Source organism: Taudactylus pleione, unplaced genomic scaffold (genome assembly GCF_031769625.1).
Source record: "Taudactylus pleione unplaced genomic scaffold, aTauple2 ptg000095l, whole genome shotgun sequence".
In the NCBI taxonomy this organism is placed as follows: domain Eukaryota; kingdom Metazoa; phylum Chordata; class Amphibia; order Anura; family Myobatrachidae; genus Taudactylus; species Taudactylus pleione.
The window spans coordinates 16938855-16956508 of record NW_028284497.1 but is presented as its reverse complement, the minus strand read 5'-3'; the positions used below and the strand labels follow the sequence as shown (position 1 = coordinate 16956508).

The window sequence follows — 17654 nt, the reverse complement described above, 5'->3', positions numbered from 1 at the left end:
GTACATTAATGGGAAAAGAAGGTGGTTTGGACTTTCCACCAGCACAATGTAGGGCATAGGGAAAGTAAAAGCCAGCACTGCATACACTGTAATACAGTATGGGAGCAATCAATTAAAAATGAAACAGATTTAGGGGCAAATGTATTATGACTTAGATCCGAGATGTATTAAAAAGAGAGGCACCAGAGAGCTGTTATAGTAACTCACCTCTCTGGTGATCTATGCCCTGCATGCACATTGCACGTCTCCTACACCCTTACACCACACATGTCAAATTTGTGTTCTGGAGGCCCATATAGGGAAACTTTTTACTTGGGACACCCTGGAGATGCCAAAAGGAGAAACCCAGGTAGGAGGCAATCTGCAGCAGTCAAGAAGTAGAGATGATTTTCTTACATTCAAGAAAAGACAGTGTAGTATGATTTTCCATCCTCCACACTATAGAAACTTCCTTGACTAGAAGGAACTTAAGAACTTATATGAAAAACAGGATAAAGGTATTATAACCTTAAACATGATGGTCTGGCTCGTTGAGGCATGGACCCTAGAAGACCTCTGAAGGTGTCCTATTGTATCTGGCACCAAGATGTTAGCAGCAGATCCTTAAAGTCCTGTAAAGTAGGAGATGGGGCTTCCATGGCTTGGACTTGTTTATCCAGCACATCCCACAGATGCTCGATCGGATTGAAATCTGGGGAATTCGGAGGCCAAGTCAACACCTTGAACTCTTCTCCTCAAACCATTCCTGAACATTTTTTGCAGTGTGGCAGGGCGCATTATCCTGCTGAAAGAGGCCCCTGCCATCAGGGGATACCGTTGCCATGAAGGGCTGTACTTGGTCTGCAACAATGTATGGGTAGGTGGTACTTGTCGAAGTAACATCCACATGATTGCCAGGTCGCAATTTTTCCCAGGAGAACATTGCTCAGAGCATCACACTGCCTCCGCTGGCTTGTTTTCTTCCCATAGTGCACCCTGGTGCCATCTCTTCCCTGGGTAAATGACACACAAGCAACCAGCCATCCACATGATTTAAAAGAAGATGTGATTCATCAGATCAGGTCACTTTCTTCAATTGCTCCATGGTCCAGTTCTGACTCTCACATGCTCATTGTAGGTGCTTCCTGCAGTGGACATGGGTCGGCAGGGGCACTCTGACCAGTCTGCGGCTACAAGATGTAATGCATTGTGTGTTCTGACACCTTTATATCATAGCCAGCATTTATTACTACAGTAGTTTTTCTATGGTATCGGTCCAGACAAGCTAGTCTTTGCTCCCCACTAGCATTACTAAGCCTTGGGCTCCTATGACCCTGTCGCTGGTTTAACAGTTGTCCTTCCTTGGACCACTTTTGGTGGGTACTAACCACTGCATACCGGAAACACCCAACAAGACATACTGTTTTGTAGATGCTCTGACCCAGTGGTCTAGCCATCATAAATTGGCACTTGTCAAAGTCACTCAGATCTTTATACTTGCCCTTTTTTCCTGCTTCCAAAACATCAACTTCAAGAAATGAATGTTCACTTGCTGCCTAAAAACCCACCCGACAGGTACCATTATAATTTATAACGAGATAATCAATGTTATTCACCTGGCAGTGGTTTTAATGTTATGGCTGATGAGTGCATTTGTGTGAATATGGGTGTCTATGGGGAGATGTGTGAACTGGCAAAGCGGCATCAGCGCACATTATGTGTGTTGATACCACTTCTCCCCCATGTATGATTGGGGGTCTGGGCGGTAAATGACAGGGGCGCCCCTGTCATTATCGGCGCTGCTATCTACAAGATAGCAGCGCCTATAGCCTGGACTGTGTATGAACGGTCAGTTCGCCTGACCGTTGCACCCACTGCAGCTGTTGCTATCGACAGCTACAGCTTGGCGATGCTCTATCCCCACAGCAGGGACAGCGCTGTCCCTGCTGCGGGGGCTGCCAGCTCCGGGGCTACACGCGGGATCTCGCAGTACATGTGAGATTCCACGCATGCTCAGTGGAGCCGGCCGGCACTGAGACACAGCGCAGCAGCACTAGGCTGATGCGCTGTGTACTCAGGCAGGTATCATCGGAGGGGGGAGTTATCACTCCCCCGCTCCGGCCGATGAGATGTTCACGTTAAGTACTGCTATAATACATCTCCCCCTATGAGTAGTAATACAAGTATATGGGCTCAGATCTCTGTGAAGTGGTTGTAGTAGTGTTTGTCATAGTATCATTTGAGGATACACAGTACTTGAAACTGAAGTATTCAAGTATGCATTTGATACAGTAGCTGCAGGTGTAAAAGCTATGATGTAGTGGAAGAACATGTTGTTTTTTTTGTATACAGTTGCAGAACGCATGCCCATGAGTACTGATTGCAGCAAGATGTGTATATAAAACAGTAAGAGGATAAGGTGTGTGAGGGAACCTCCTATGGGTGTGAAGTGATGAGCACTGACACTGTTACAGGTTCCACATTCCAAGGATTCCAGTTCCGTGGCATAGCATAATATGGGAAGGGTTGTCTTATGGGGTGTGGATCATTTTGTTAGTACCACCCCAGGATTTATATCCACCCCCTGCAACATAAACCACACTGAGAGGATCTGTCATTATACACAGAGCAGCTGTAAGAGGTCAGTGCCACGTGTATTTCATACTGTCTTTTTATAAGCAGCTCTGTAATATTGTACTTTTTTATGACAGACAGACAGACAGACAGACAGACAGACAGACAGACAGACAGACAGACAGACAGATAGATAGATAGATAGATAGATAGATAGATAGATAGATAGATAGATAGATAGATAGATAGATAGATAGATAGATATGGAGGATAAATTAAAAAGTTTAGTACCAGTTTGACTCAAAGTTGTGCTAGTTTTATTAGAATGTAAGAATGAAGGCACTGAGTGAGTGGGCATATTGCAGCAGCTGGGTAATGAGCATTTGTTTTGATATATGTTCTAGGAAAGGTTGTGTGTAAGACTAATGGAGCATACACACGGTCAGATTTGTCAGACTTGTCAGATTTGTCAGATGAACGACTGAACGATTGAACGATTTGAACGATTTGAACGATTTTACCAAAGTTTTGAACGATTTGAACGATTTGAACGATTGAACGATTTTTGACTGCATTAAAATGAATGGAATCGTCCAAGTCTGACTGCAAACACATCAGATGTCAGAAATCGTTATCTGACCATCGGGAACGCGTATCGTTGATCGTCCATCGTTCAGGCATGTCAGATATGAACGATTTTCCTTCAGATATGAACGACTGAACGATTTTTAAATCGTTATCGTTCATATCTGAAGGAAAAATCTGATCGTGTGTATGCACCATTACTGTATTTATTGTTATTTATTTTTTCTTTTCTTAATATTTAATAAGCTCATTGCCTATACAGCAGACTGATATACACTTGTAATGCATTCTGTGCTTCAACAAACATATAATACATATGGAAGTGCAGTGGAACTTACTGGTGAATGGACCAGTTCTCTGCTTGGGATTCTATATCTGGACACATATGCATCAATATAATTGTACAATGGTCATTTTTTAAATGATTTGTCAAAAACATTAACCCTAGATGGGAAAATTGATAGAAAACCAAACATCCTGGGTGGCAAATGGTTATAATACATGATTAGATTGAAGTATGTTTTGTCTTCATATCATTCAATGTAACCATTGATTTATTGATCAAAAATTATAGATTTGCTAACACAGATGATTGTTAGTGTGTATTTTGTGATCATGGATCATAATGTTTAGATTGTGTTTGGGTGGACCAAAAACCTGATGAGCCTGAGTTCTGTTCCAGTTATTTATGTCAATGAGTGCTCGTGGCCTGATGTACACTATATATTCCTATATACATCTTATACATCTTTATTATTTTATAACCTAGTGACATATATATATATATATATATATATATATATATATTTTCTTCATCTACTCATGTGTATTCTGTCTTTACCTATGACATGTTCTTCTGTATGATTTGTTATGCTGTCTGTTGCTGCAGAGCTTTGCGACGCCTGAAAAATAATAATGGTGATGGTATCATCAAATTGTGTAGATTGTTCCTTTTGCTCTCTGGTATTTTAGTCATTTCAAATATCTATGTGAAAGGTCATAGTCTATGTATGACTGAGTTATATTTTATGTGCAATAATGGGTATCTGTTACTTTTGCGTATGCGTATTCCTGTATACTTTTAGAAGTACACAGGTCGAGTATACAGATCTGGCAGCACACAGTACAATACAGCATTTTATAATGTGTCAGAAGACACTGTGCTGACTGTGGGGGAGATGTGCGAGTAGAGGATAAGGAGGCTACAGGGGGAGGGTGTGGTTACATTTTTGGCAAAACATCCTCTTTCATTTCTTATTTTGTTTTCTGCATTATGTTAGTCACTGTAGTACAGGATACCAGGGGTTACAATTTAGGGTAGGGTGGATATTTCCACAGAGGTGGTTTAAAGTTCAGAATAACATGGGAGGGGGATCTACAGCATTAGACTGCATGCACTACACCAGACTGCTCTACAGCATTAGACTGCATGCACTACACCAGACTACTCTACAGCTTTAGACTGCATGCACTATACCAGACTGCTCCTACAGCATGAGACTGTTTCTAGGGCAAACTGCTTGAAGACGGTTTATAAAATGTAAGGGTACTATTACAGCATAAGATTTTAACTTTACATAACAATGATCTACTTATGTTATGAGAGCGTATCGTTTAGAGAGATTCAGCAGAGCGCTTTTGAACGTGACCACGACTAAACACTGAGCTTCTGGTCTGGGAAACTAAACTGCCTGTCACTATTAGTGTTACAGTACTATAATGTGAAGATGTACGAGACAGCTTGTATTGACATGAGACATGATTATGGCATATTTTTTTTTCAAGACAGGTTTTATTAGAATGAGTTGGCTTTTTTGAGTGACAACTCATCCAACCTGTACACTTACTCAGGAGCAGACACAAGACGAGTTAACTCATCTGACTCTGGACTACCAACTGACTTGGTGCTGAGCTGATGCACTTAAATAAAATCTGCTGCTATACAAAGACTGCCACAGACTTATTTATTCACCACTTTTTCCTGTGTAGATTTAGAACATGTCACGAGGCGTGGAAAGGAAGAAGTCCTGGTGGCTGAGTTGCTGCTCCTGTTGTTCATCTTCCAGAGGAGAAGACATAGAGGATAATTGGAGACCTAGTGACAGAAATGTTGGTGGAGGAACTGGAGGAAACTCAGGTGGAGGAACATTAGGTGGGGGAATCTCAGGTGGAGGAACATTAGGTGGGGGAATCTCAGATGGAGGAACCACAGGTGAATTCGATAGAAACAATGACAGACCATCTGATAACAATCAACCAGGGAGCAGAGAAAACAACACAGATGACCCGTCACCATCTGTGCCCTCCGGTAAGGAATTTTACCCCTAATTATAAAACTTCTATTTAGTTCTCAGCTATCTCTTGTGTGTCAATTGTTCTCAGAAGTCATTCCAACAGTCCCCCTCCCCATTCTTACCAATTTTTTATATTACTAAGTTAGCTCTGCTGGATGTATCTTTTGGTGTCTTCCTGTAACGTGTTTGTGTCTAAATTCACTTTCATATTACTTATTTTCCCACACATCCTCTATTTAAGAAACCAAATCTGAAACCATGTCAAACTTTTTTCAGTTCCAGGGTCATCTTTGCAAATTCAAAGCGTAGACCTGCTAAAATCGCGGAATGGAGAAAACCGCCGAGCCCATCACACAGAAGAGTTTGAGTATGATGATTTAATCGTCAGGAGAGGGCAGCCCTTCCAGATCTGCATCACGTTCCAAAGGGCATTCAGTGCTAACAATGACCAAGTCTGTGTCATGCTACAACAAGGTGAGTCGTGAAAGTGTGACCATTTGAGGTTTGCACCTTGGCACTCTAGCCTTTGGGATGGTAATATCAGTGAACATTTCACACTGTTGTATGTGCCAAAACAGTGTTCCATTTAAGCTTAAGATCTGCTACATAGCCCACTTGTACTTATTATTTTTTAATGGAATCTACACCAAGCATACTGGGTCACTGTGAGTAAATCCATATAAATATTTTATACAAGGGTGTCACTGTTTTGTAAATTCCTAAATATTCTTATGAAACAAAAGTCTCTCATTGGCTAAGATTGATCTTACATTGTCTCTATGACAGTTAGTCAACACTTCCTTCAAGCAACGCCCTAGCCATTATTTAAGGAGTTCCCTATGGGAAATAATTAATGATCATGTTAATAAAATTAAAGTTTTTGTAATTGTTCAATACACAGTCTTAATTAGGAGAGGAATGATAAAATATGCTTTCCGAGGGGCATCATAGATGATGCATTCTGTTCTCTGTTATAAAATTATAATTTCACATCAATAAAATGACCTGACAGATACTTAAACTTATGGGTTTTAAGGTGCATACACACGGTCAGATTTTGTGTCAGATCTAAATGATAATGATTTAAAAAAAAATTCATATCTGAAAGAAAATCTGACATGTGGACCTGCAACGACGAACAATGAGCGTTCTTGCAAGTCAGATAACGATATCTGACATCTGATGTGTTTGCAGTCAGATTTTGACAATTTCATTCATTTAATACTGTCTGAAACTGTTCAATCGTTCAAATCATTGGTAAAAATCATTCCATCGTTCATCTGACAGATCTGACCGTGTGTATGCACCATTACTCTTCTTCCATTTATATTGGTGTGTTTGGTGATGTTTCTCCAAAATTCTACTGAAATATTGTTCATTAAAAAATTATGTTTGTGAAGATCTTGAATTCAAGCTGCTTGTCATCCGGACTTTTTTCAGGAAACTCCCAGCCAATTACCTTGCCCCTGGTAAGAGAGTTTGATGAGGGTCGTTGGGGATGTCAAGTGGCTGAGGCAAGTGGTCAGAAGGTTACATTATGGGTGAACACCTCTGCTCAGGCTGGTGTGGGAAAGTACCAGCTCAGTGTTAAAAGTGGGGGAGGATCTTACAATGACTCCAAACTGAAGGTCTATATCCTGTTTAATGCCTGGTGTCGCTGTGAGTATGCACAAATTACATTTTACTATAATAAATATTCTCCTATTTCATTTGTCAATTACATTCTAGTTTCTAACCCTACTCTTAATTGCTTTTGGTGTCTGCAGAAACAATTTTAAATAGTTTTCTATGGCTTAATCACTGTTATATCTGCTTTGTGTTCCTTAGTGGATGCTATATTCATGGATAATGAAGCTTGGCGTCAGGAATATGTTCTTAATGAGATTGGAAGAATTTATTATGGAACGGAACATCAAATTGGGGAACGTTCCTGGAATTATGGACAGGTATGAGGTGTTTCCCATTTTGCATTAGACTGATATTGTTATTTTCTAACCAGGGCTATCAAACACATAACTATCACTAGTATTAAATTCTGCGATAAATATGTTTATTATTATACTGTACAAATTCCTGTTGTCACACACTAGTAGTCATTTAGTGATGATTTCATTTTCTTTAACCCAACAGTTTGTTAAAGGAGTTTTGGATGCTGTAATGTATATACTGGACCGTGGAGGCCTTTCACCTGCGTCACGAGGAGATCCCATAAGTGTCACACGAGTGATATCTGCTATGGTGAGAGCCTTCTTCTTGAATAGAAGCTAAAGTACGAAAAGCTTGTAGTAACACAGAGTGCATTCGATAAAAACAACTGTTCTGGACCAGATTAAAATTCAGAGGGATATCGATGTATTCCAATCCCCTAGCCCAGGGGCAGAACTATGGAAGACAATGGAGGTGCCTGCCGCCGGGCTCCAGCTCTGAAGGGGCACCTCCTCCATTGTCCACAACATATTCACCACACTTAGGGCTGTAACTATGTACCCAGAGGGTACCGTCATGGATGTCCAATATATGGCACCTCTTCCCTGAGAAGCCACCATACACTAGTGGAGAGCTCCATGTCAGACCATCAGCTGCTGCCTTCGTCTATCTATAGTCCGTCTGCATGCAAATTGCTACATTACAGTGTCAGCGACTGTGATGGGGGGCACCATATTATAATTTGACTCCGGGCGTCTGGGATGAATTCACGCCACTGCCCTTGCCCCAAGATTAGGCTCATAGTTTACTAAAGTACATATGGCAAACTGGGTAAAAAGATGACAGTATGAGACCCTAAGTAAATGACATGGCTCAATCTAATTAACTTCTCCCACATGGGTCCCTCACTTCAGCAAATCAGCACAGTGACTGTCTCTCCTTCTGTCAGATGTTTCACTTTTACTTTATTAAATAAGGTAGTGATATGGAGATTGTAAATGGAAGATTTAGAGAACATACATTGATATCTGCATTATGACATCTACAGCTGGGTGTTGAAATGGTTCCTTTCTTCACCCTTGACGAAAGAAAACCAGCAATACTTTTCTGATTACTTGCAATAGTGTACTCTCTTATCCTTACATTGCACCTATGTTTTCCTCCATGACCTGCACTTTGCTAATTTCCCAGCACCCCCGACATTCTTTTCTCTCCTAGGTAAATTCCATGGATGATAATGGTGTCATTGCTGGTAGCTGGTCTGGTGAATATGCAGATGGGGTGAATCCTGTTGCATGGGTTGGCAGTGTGGATATTCTGCTCCGGTATCACCAGACAGGGGCGTCTGTGAAATATGGGCAGTGCTGGGTGTTTGCTGCTGTTACCACAACAGGTAATATAACATAGGCTTTTAGGAAATTATTACTTAGAGTGGATTGAGACTATAGGTCATATGGTAATGGTAATTTATATTAAAAACAGTTACATTTTAGAATTAATTCTACTGTTTACGTATGTACAAAACAGGTTTATGTCAAATACAGAAGTTTCTATGGAAGTTATCAAAAATTATCATGGTCTTAAATGTGGATATGATTTAACAAAAAACAAAAGAGACATTGGTTTTCCTTAACTGTCCAGCTGTTTGATTGATAGGCCTAGAACAGCAATTCCACTCACTTCTAACTCAGAATTCAATACTGTATATATGTTATATACAGTTTATACACACACACACACATATATATATATATATATATATATACATATATATATATATATTATATATACACAAACACACACACAGATCAGCCATAACATTAAAATCATTGACAGGTGAACTGTAAAGGGGAGGGATTTGTTAGGCAGCCAGTGATCACTCATTTGTTAAAGTTGATGTGTTGGAAGCAGGAAAAATGAGCAAGTGTAAGGATCTGAGTGACTTTGACAAGGGACAAATTGTGATGGCTAGACTACTGGGTCTGGGTCCAAAATTGCAGGTCTTGTGGGGTGTTCCTGCTATGCAGTGGTACCAAAAGTGGTGCAAGGCAGGACAAACAGTGAACTGGCGACAGGGTCATTGGCGGCCAAGGCTCAATGATGCACATGGGGAGCGAAGGCTAGCCAATCTGGTCCGATCCAACAGGAGAGCTACTTTACCACAAATTGCTGAAAAAGTTAATGCTGGCTATGATATCAAGGTGTCAGAACGCACAGAACATTGCAGCTTGCTGCTTATGGGGCTGCCCATGCTGTCCACTGTCAGAATTGGACCATAGAGCAATGGAAGAAGTTGGCCTGGTCTGATGAATCATATTTACTTTTACATCATTTGGACGGCCGGGCGCGTGTATGTCATAAACCTGGGGAAGAAATGGCACCAGGATTTAGTATGGGAAGCAGTCAAGCCGACGTAGACAGTGTGATGCTCTGGGCTATGTTATGCTGGGAAACCTTTTCCTGACATTCATGTGGATGTTACTTTGATACATACCACCTACCTAAACATAGTTGCAGGCCAAGTACCCCACTTACTGGCAACGATAATCCCTGATGGCAGTATGGATGATGGGGGCATGTGCTTCATTTACCTGGTTGAAGAGATGGGACCAGGATGCACTATGGGAAGCCGACGGAGGCAGTGTGATCTTCTGAGCAATGTTCTGCTGGAAAACCTTGAGACCTGACTATCATGTGGATGTTTCTGTGGCAAGTACCACACCTACCTAATCATTGTTGCACACCAAGTACCCCACTTCATGGCAACAGTATTTCCTGATGGATTGGCCTCTTTCAGCAGTATAATGTGCACTGCCACACTGAAAACATTGTTCAGCAATGGTTTGAAGAACATTACATAGAGTTCAAGGTGGTGCCTTGGCTCCAAATTCCCCAGATCTCAATCCAATGGAGCATCTGTGGGATGTGCTGGAAACAAAAGTCAGAGCCATGGAGGCCCAACCTCACAATTCACAGGACTTGAAGAATCTGCGGCTAATGCAGGGGTAGATTTATGGGTCAGGGCTCCCCTAGGCACAACATTAATGGACATCCCCCACCTTCCAATTTTATTATTTCCATTATTATTATTATTATTATTATTATTATTATAAAAGCCCCAATCTGTATAATATAATAATAAAACAAGGCATGATCTATGACAGAGACTTCCTTCTTGCTTTCAAAATTTGCGTAAAAAAATTCATGACAGACAGTAATGGGAAATTCCCCACTGTGCTAACGTCTTGGTGCCAGATACCACAGAACATCTTCAGTAGTCTTGTGGAGTCCATGCCTCAACAGGTCAGAGCTGCTTTAGCGGCACAAGGGGCACCTACTATACACAATATTAGGGAGGTAGTTTTAATGTCATGGCGGATCTGTATAATTTTATATATATAACACACACACACACACACGACAAACCCAGAAGCCATGTGCAATTAATAAATGAAAGGCCAGAGAATAAGGTAGTGTAATTTGTATTTAACATTTGGAGTTTACTTTTTAATATTTAATATCTGCAAAGTACAAGGCATTGCCAGTGACAAGTTAGAGGATAACAGAAACTGCATAGTGAAGATGGTAAATAAAGTAAATTAGGGACATTTCTATGGAAAAAATCTTTAACACATAGAACTTTCTATTGAAGTTATGGGCAGCTGCCAATTTGTGTGCATATAGTATAATAAAACTTTGAGAACAGTGCATAGTACAAGGGCTAATATGGATTTCAACTCAGGTTGATTGCCTCATCTTTATTCTTCAGTGCTCCGCTGTCTGGGAATCGCAGGACGTACTGTCACCAATTTTGCCTCTGCTCACGACACTGATGGAAACCTAACCTTTGATGTTTATTTTGATGAGAACATGAAGCCATTGGAGGATAAAAACAGTGATTCTGTCTGGTAAGTGATGAGAAAACTATCATAAAGCTTAATAATAGATTTAGAAACATAGAACCAAACCTTTGGCAAATGGCTTTGTATAATGATTGTATTTTTATCGTCAAGGAATTATCACTGTTGGAATGACTGCTGGATGACACGCCCTGACCTGTCTCCTAAATACAATGGGTGGCAGGCCATAGATGCAACACCTCAGGAGACCAGCAATGGTAAGAGACCTCAATATTCATATACACTACATTGTTCTCTTGTGTTTATATTACCCTTCCTGCACACCATATAATGTATAATTTTACTGAGATTACTTCTCTCTCTAACTGTACTTTTCCCTCACTCTGGATCTCTAATTAATCATTACTCTCCTTACACTATATATTTTCTCAACAGAGTCCTTACACTGTGTATATCACTCTCTCTTTCAGGCATATACTGTTGCGGCCCTTCTCCTTTACTTGCTATTAAGGATGGATTAGTGAATATAAAATATGACACTCCGTTCATTTTTGCTGAGGTAATTACAACTCTGTGACCTGTCCAATGTATTATACTACACAGGAAATCTAATTTTGGCCTATTGTTTAAAATTTATATATATATATATATATATATATATATATATAGTTCACTGCAAGCCAATAAAAACAGGACTTACAGTAATAGTATCACTACTGAGCATTAAGTAGAGGTGACAATAAACTGCGCTGCCTGTTCTGTGTGACGCAGGTGAACAGCGACAAGGTCTTCTACCAACGGCAGCCGAATGGGAAGTTTAAGAAGGTTCATGTTGAAGAACGAGCAGTCGGACACCACATCAGCACAAAGGCTGTGGGGTCATATGCAAGGGAGGATATCACTTATCTGTACAAACATCCTGAAGGTAACACAATTACATATTCTATTTTATTTGGCATGGCAGAAACATTGTATCTAGAACACTAATGGGGAATAGTCTGTATATGGCTGGAGACATTTCATACTGTTTTAGTAAGTGCAGAACAGGACAGCTTTCAAATTAACATGACAATGATTTATTTAGTCTTTATCAGCCCGATGAGTATGACTTAAAATTATTTTTGGTACTTTAGTGTAATAAATAATGTAATGAAGGCTAGCAGTAACAATTTTAGAACCATACTAAAGGTCACAATAAAATGTTATATCCCAAAAATTCAGTATTTGTGATGTTGACCATTAACTGTTGCCTTTCTACCAACAGGGTCTGCAGCGGAACGTAATGCAGTGCGCACAGCGGCGCAATATGGTAACAAGCCATTAGCAGAAGTGGATACAACAAACGATACAAGTGATGTGTCACTTATCGTCGATTCACAGGATGGTGTCAGTATGGGCAGCGACCTCAGTGTTCGTGTCTTGGTGAAGAATGGCAGTAGCAGCCGTCGTTCGGTGTCTTTATCTATGGCCGTCGCTGTTATGTTTTATAATGGGGTCTGCAAAGAGTCATTTAAGAATGAAGCTTGTGATATAAGTCTGAACCCTGGAGAATGTGAGTTATATTCTGTCATTTGTGTGATTGCTATGTCATACTTTTCACAAATGTGTCACACTACCGGTCAGTCATGTGAAAACATGACTGATTAAACAATGAATGGAAAGTTCACTAAGCAGTATCAAAATACGTTATCTTAATCATATGTCCGCAGATTGGTTAAACGGGATGGGTATGGGATTCTGGCACCCATGATACCAGCGGTCAGGATCCAAACGCCGGCATCCCGACAGGGTTAGGATACTGACACTTGTCTGTCAGTATTCTAACCCTCCCTCCTCTCCCTACCCTACCCTAACCCTCCCTCTCCAATGCCTGAACCTAACCTCCCCCCTCTCCGCACCTTAACCCTCCCCCTAGTGCCTAACCCTAATACTAACCCTCCCCCTAACTCTGCTACTTACCTTCGGGAATCCCGGCGCCGGGATTCTGACAAGTGTCCGGATGCCGGTGCCGGCATTCTGAGCGGTATATTGACCGCATCCCGGCTAAACAATATAGCACTCTACCCATTTTATAGTGATCATTTATGTCTTCATATTATTATGAGGATTCATGTTATACAATTATAATTTCTAAAGTTATCATTCAAAATCTAAATCAAAATCAATACAAAGCACCTGCTCCATAAACACTTAATGATAAATTGATATTAAAGTTTGAAATATTTATAGACAAAATATTTTTAACAAATTTGATTTAAAGTTATTTTCTGAATTACTACAATTGTATAAGCTCCATGTAATTTTTCTATCATCTGTGTAAACTTATCACATCATTAATACTATTTATTTTACAATATGTTTCTATTTTGAAATTATGAATCCATTCTATATCCCTTATACAGCCAAGCCAGTTGGAATGACCGTGAGATACAGTGAATATCGTACACAGCTTGTGGATCAGTCAGCCATGATGCTTACAGTGTCTGGAATTGTGAAAGAAACTGGACAGAAATTAGCCAAACAACACACATTTAGGATACGAACCCCAGATCTCATCATCAAGGTAGTCACAATTTATGTGTTTGCACTTGTGACTCTGCATTTGGGTCTATGAAGAAACTTTGATTTGTTATTTATGTGTAATACAGGAACATACAATGTAGAAATATCTGCTAATGTTAATATATTTAGTTTTTTGTGATAAATCATAAGATCTTGTGTGAAGTTACAAAGTATGTAAGATTTGCCTGTGTAACAGAAATACTAAAGGGCATAATATGGTATTTGTGTTATAGGTACACGGGGAAGCTCTGGTTGGCCAACAGATTGTGGCAGAAATTATATTCCAGAACCCTCTCCAAACAACACTGCACAATGGCTGTTTCCATGTGGAAGGGCCTGGTTTACAGAGACCAAAGGTTGTACAAGTTGGGTAAGTAAAACTCTCATATTTCAGTTTCATATATTTTTCTTCAGCATAAATTTTTATCATATGTAAGGGCCTCCAAATATAATAATATATTAGTGTCAATTTATGAAGATTTTTAAATACTCTAATAGACAAATTGACTTTTTTACCCGGTTTCCCTGTGTATCAAGACCTACAGTATTTCAGTATTACAGTGTTTCAAAGACACGCAATTCTCTACAGTCTCATAAGTCTCATCTACATGAAATGGGGGCATCCATTTTGTGGTCTGACTCACTATTGATGAGAATTCACTAGGAATCAGGGCCTGACTAAAATTCCTCGTGAATTGATAGACTGCATTTTCATTAGTATTTGATTAAGCCACACAATGGCTGCACCACAGTGTGTAAGTGCATTTTAAATAATCGTGTGTTCCCTCCCCGTGGTCTGACACAGGACTCCATTGACCAGTCATAAACACATTATGCTCTGATATCTCACGGTAATTATTTTCCCTCTACAGAGATGTCGGGCCATTGAAAACAATCTCTATCACTGAACGATTCACACCTCAACGTCCCGGACCTCGTCAACTCATGGCAAGTTTCGAGAGCAATGAGATGAGTCAAGTTCATGGAGTTACTGAAGTCATTGTCCAAGGATGATCTAATCCTGAGCCAAAACCAGTTTCACTCAAAGCCGCACTGTAATAAACGCTCAGTGTTATTGGATGACATGGACACACACTAATGACCTCACATTGAAAAAATGCTGAAGGTTTCCTTTTTAAGTTTTCAGCTTCTAGTATATGAAGACATCCCAAAAGACCAATGTGATATCATACAGACTTGACCCTTCATAAGAAATCATGGATAGAGGCCTAATGCCTTGGAGAAACGGTTATAGACAATTTCATTCATTTGATATAAGACTTGTTTTTGAGGGAACCACCCAAAATGAAATGGATGCTGTATCAGTTATTCAGTTACTAAGCTCTATGCCACTTACTAAAAGGCTAGCCAATTCCACTGTTTTGCAGTAAGTCTTCAGAGAGCGGTGTCACTTCCAGACTCTTATTGTCCACTAATGGATGGTACATTTTAGTGGATCAAAGACTGACACATATAAAAGTGGGATTGAAAATTAGAGACACTTCTCACCATGAGCAAATGAGTCATTTAGGCAGATGTCACATTTTAGACTAATAAAATAGGATGGGTATCCTGGGCAAACAAAAGTATGACAGTATTTGCAGTATCTTCCTCATAACTGTGAGCCTTAAAGAATCACTTATGTTTATTGTACATATTTATAAGTTCTAATTAAGGTTATATGTTGCTGGTATACTTATTTTAAAATGTAAATGAAGAAAACAAAATATATGTGTATGACACATGCATCCTCAGTGCAGTTACATATGTCCATCTTGCACTGGTCTCCTTACTTTGCCGGCCCATTTTTTATTGCATGTGAAACCCTTTTGTTAGAAAAAAAGATGGTAGCTACATTACACATAAATGCACTTGCCTCCAGACAGAGGATTTTTGTAAACGGAAGGCGTCATTCCTATGAGATTCCATAATCAATGCATTCCCCAGACCCTGCACACACTCTCCCTGGTTGTATATGTGAGCTATATATACAAGGGGAGAGCCACAAACCTTGTGTGTTTTACCAGTCTGTCAAAGCTGTTCTGTGACTGGTGGGCACACAGACTGTGATCAGATAAAGCACTGGATTTATATGTGCACTTTTTACTTATTTGTATTTTATTGTTTTAATAAATATTTTATATTATTGAATAAATGTTTTTGTATATTTACTTTGGTATTTAAACTAGAATGTACAGGCGAACTGTATGGGAAATAAGAGATATATTATAAAGCACTAAGGATGTATATCTGGCATATTAAAAATTGTTCTAAGATGGCATGAGATGTATACACAGCAGTGGCGGCATGAAAAAAAGCAGTTACCCGCGTTTGATAAAACATTACTACAAATACCGTATCTCATTGTTATCCCAGTCCTGGCCATTATACAATGCCACCTTCCCATTGCTCCTTACTATAAGTCTTTGTATCTCAGGGCTGGTTCTGGCCACAAACTCAGCATCAGTCAGGCCCAGAAAACATTGGGCCATTACTTGCTGCTACTTCCAAAAGATAAATTATATATACTATTATACTTTTAAGCAATTTGCTTTTATTAAGAAAATAGATAATGGACATCAGCAATCACTAAGGCTGTAGTTTGGATTAATATAAAATTAATTATTCACATAAGTAAAAAATGTAAATAATATAAAGAACCTAGGAGAAGGGAAGAAAATTAAAGTAACAATACAGAACATTCAACTGTAATTGCAAAATGCGGTTGGATAAAAAAAAGTCACATTTTGGAGACCTATTCTGAGTTGGCCGTAGACACAAAATGCGACCAGCTTTGCATAAGTAGCCAATCCCCATGCGAATGACAGGAGCAGATGTGTCAGGATAAAAGGAGGTGTGACTTTACAGAAAGTACAAAATATTCTAAAACTTTACATGAATGGATGTGTCTTGTACAAATCAGATGCTGCCTGAGGCTGTGATCATTTCACTTTGCAACTTTCACCAGGGTTTGAGAACCACAAATATTCAAGAAGGCACATGTGACTTTTTCCTCTTGGCTGCAATATCTGTACAGCAGGGGGTGTGGTGCTAATTTGGAAGCGGATTGGGGGGGGTGACTCCACGATTACGTCATCGTGGTCATGCCCCTGCCACACAATGCCAAGATTACCGACATTGTGCAGCTGGTGGCGGGGCCACAATGACACGATTCAGCGCAAATCACGTCATCGTCTCCCCCAGACCGCCCACTTAGGTACTTACAAGCCGGATCGGATGCCGTCAGAGGGAGGGGGTGCGGGGGGGATGTGGCGCCGGCCAAGAGACTTCCCACTTTTCTGGGGGGGGGGGGGGGCCAGGAGCTCCACATCCAATTTTCGTGAGGCTCCCAACCTTCTCAGGAGAGTAAGAAAGTATGCTCGAACCTCATCCCAGCCCCCTCGTCTAAGGGAATGTCAGGGACCCCAATAGGTAGCCCCAATTTGGTCCTATGGTCAAAGCTTATGACTGTATTTCCCTGACTGGTACTACATCTGCTTTGGGACTGAGGGCCTGATTCAGAGCCGCTCGTAAGCGGCCGCTCGTTCGCTCCGAGCGATGTTCGCACATCTGCGCATGCGTATGGGTTGCAATGCGCATGCGCCAACCAGTCAGTGTGGTTGGAAATCGTGTGCTCGCAAAATAGCGAATGCCTGCTAATTTGAGTGACAGGATGAGGCGTTTGTGGGTGGTAACAGGGGAAGGTGCTTGAAAACGGGGAGTGGAGAGCCGAACGCAGGCGTGCCAAACGGTCAAAACGGGCGTTTTAAGGGTGTGCATAATTAACAAAGCAGCGTCATCGACCACGTCACTTGGTTGTCTTTTAGCCTGAACTGTTCGCATGATTGCAGTAGGAAAATGCTACCACAAGAAT

At 40.4% G+C, this 17654-nt stretch overlaps 1 protein-coding gene across 3 annotated transcripts; it reads left to right on the top strand.

Moving 5' to 3' along the window:
• Positions 1–2590: 2590 nt before the first annotated feature.
• On the top strand, positions 2591–15929 carry TGM1 (transglutaminase 1). 3 transcript variants are annotated; one of them, XM_088470022.1, is made up of 15 exons: positions 2591–2620; positions 5128–5446; positions 5709–5906; positions 6873–7091; positions 7260–7378; positions 7563–7670; positions 8577–8751; positions 11128–11266; positions 11372–11475; positions 11689–11777; positions 11990–12143; positions 12483–12770; positions 13621–13781; positions 14014–14150; positions 14653–15929. In XM_088470022.1, the coding sequence occupies exons 2-15, from the start codon at positions 5137–5139 to the stop codon at positions 14792–14794; spliced, it is 2343 nt and encodes a 780-aa protein (XP_088326148.1). In that variant the 5' UTR covers positions 2591–2620; positions 5128–5136; the 3' UTR covers positions 14795–15929. The 3 variants fall into 3 exon arrangements, with proteins under 3 accessions (XP_088326148.1, XP_088326150.1, XP_088326151.1); XM_088470024.1 differs by lacking the exon at positions 2591–2620 and adding an exon at positions 4545–4678; XM_088470025.1 differs by lacking the exon at positions 2591–2620 and adding an exon at positions 4985–5042.
• The last annotated feature ends 1725 nt before the right edge of the window (positions 15930–17654 follow it).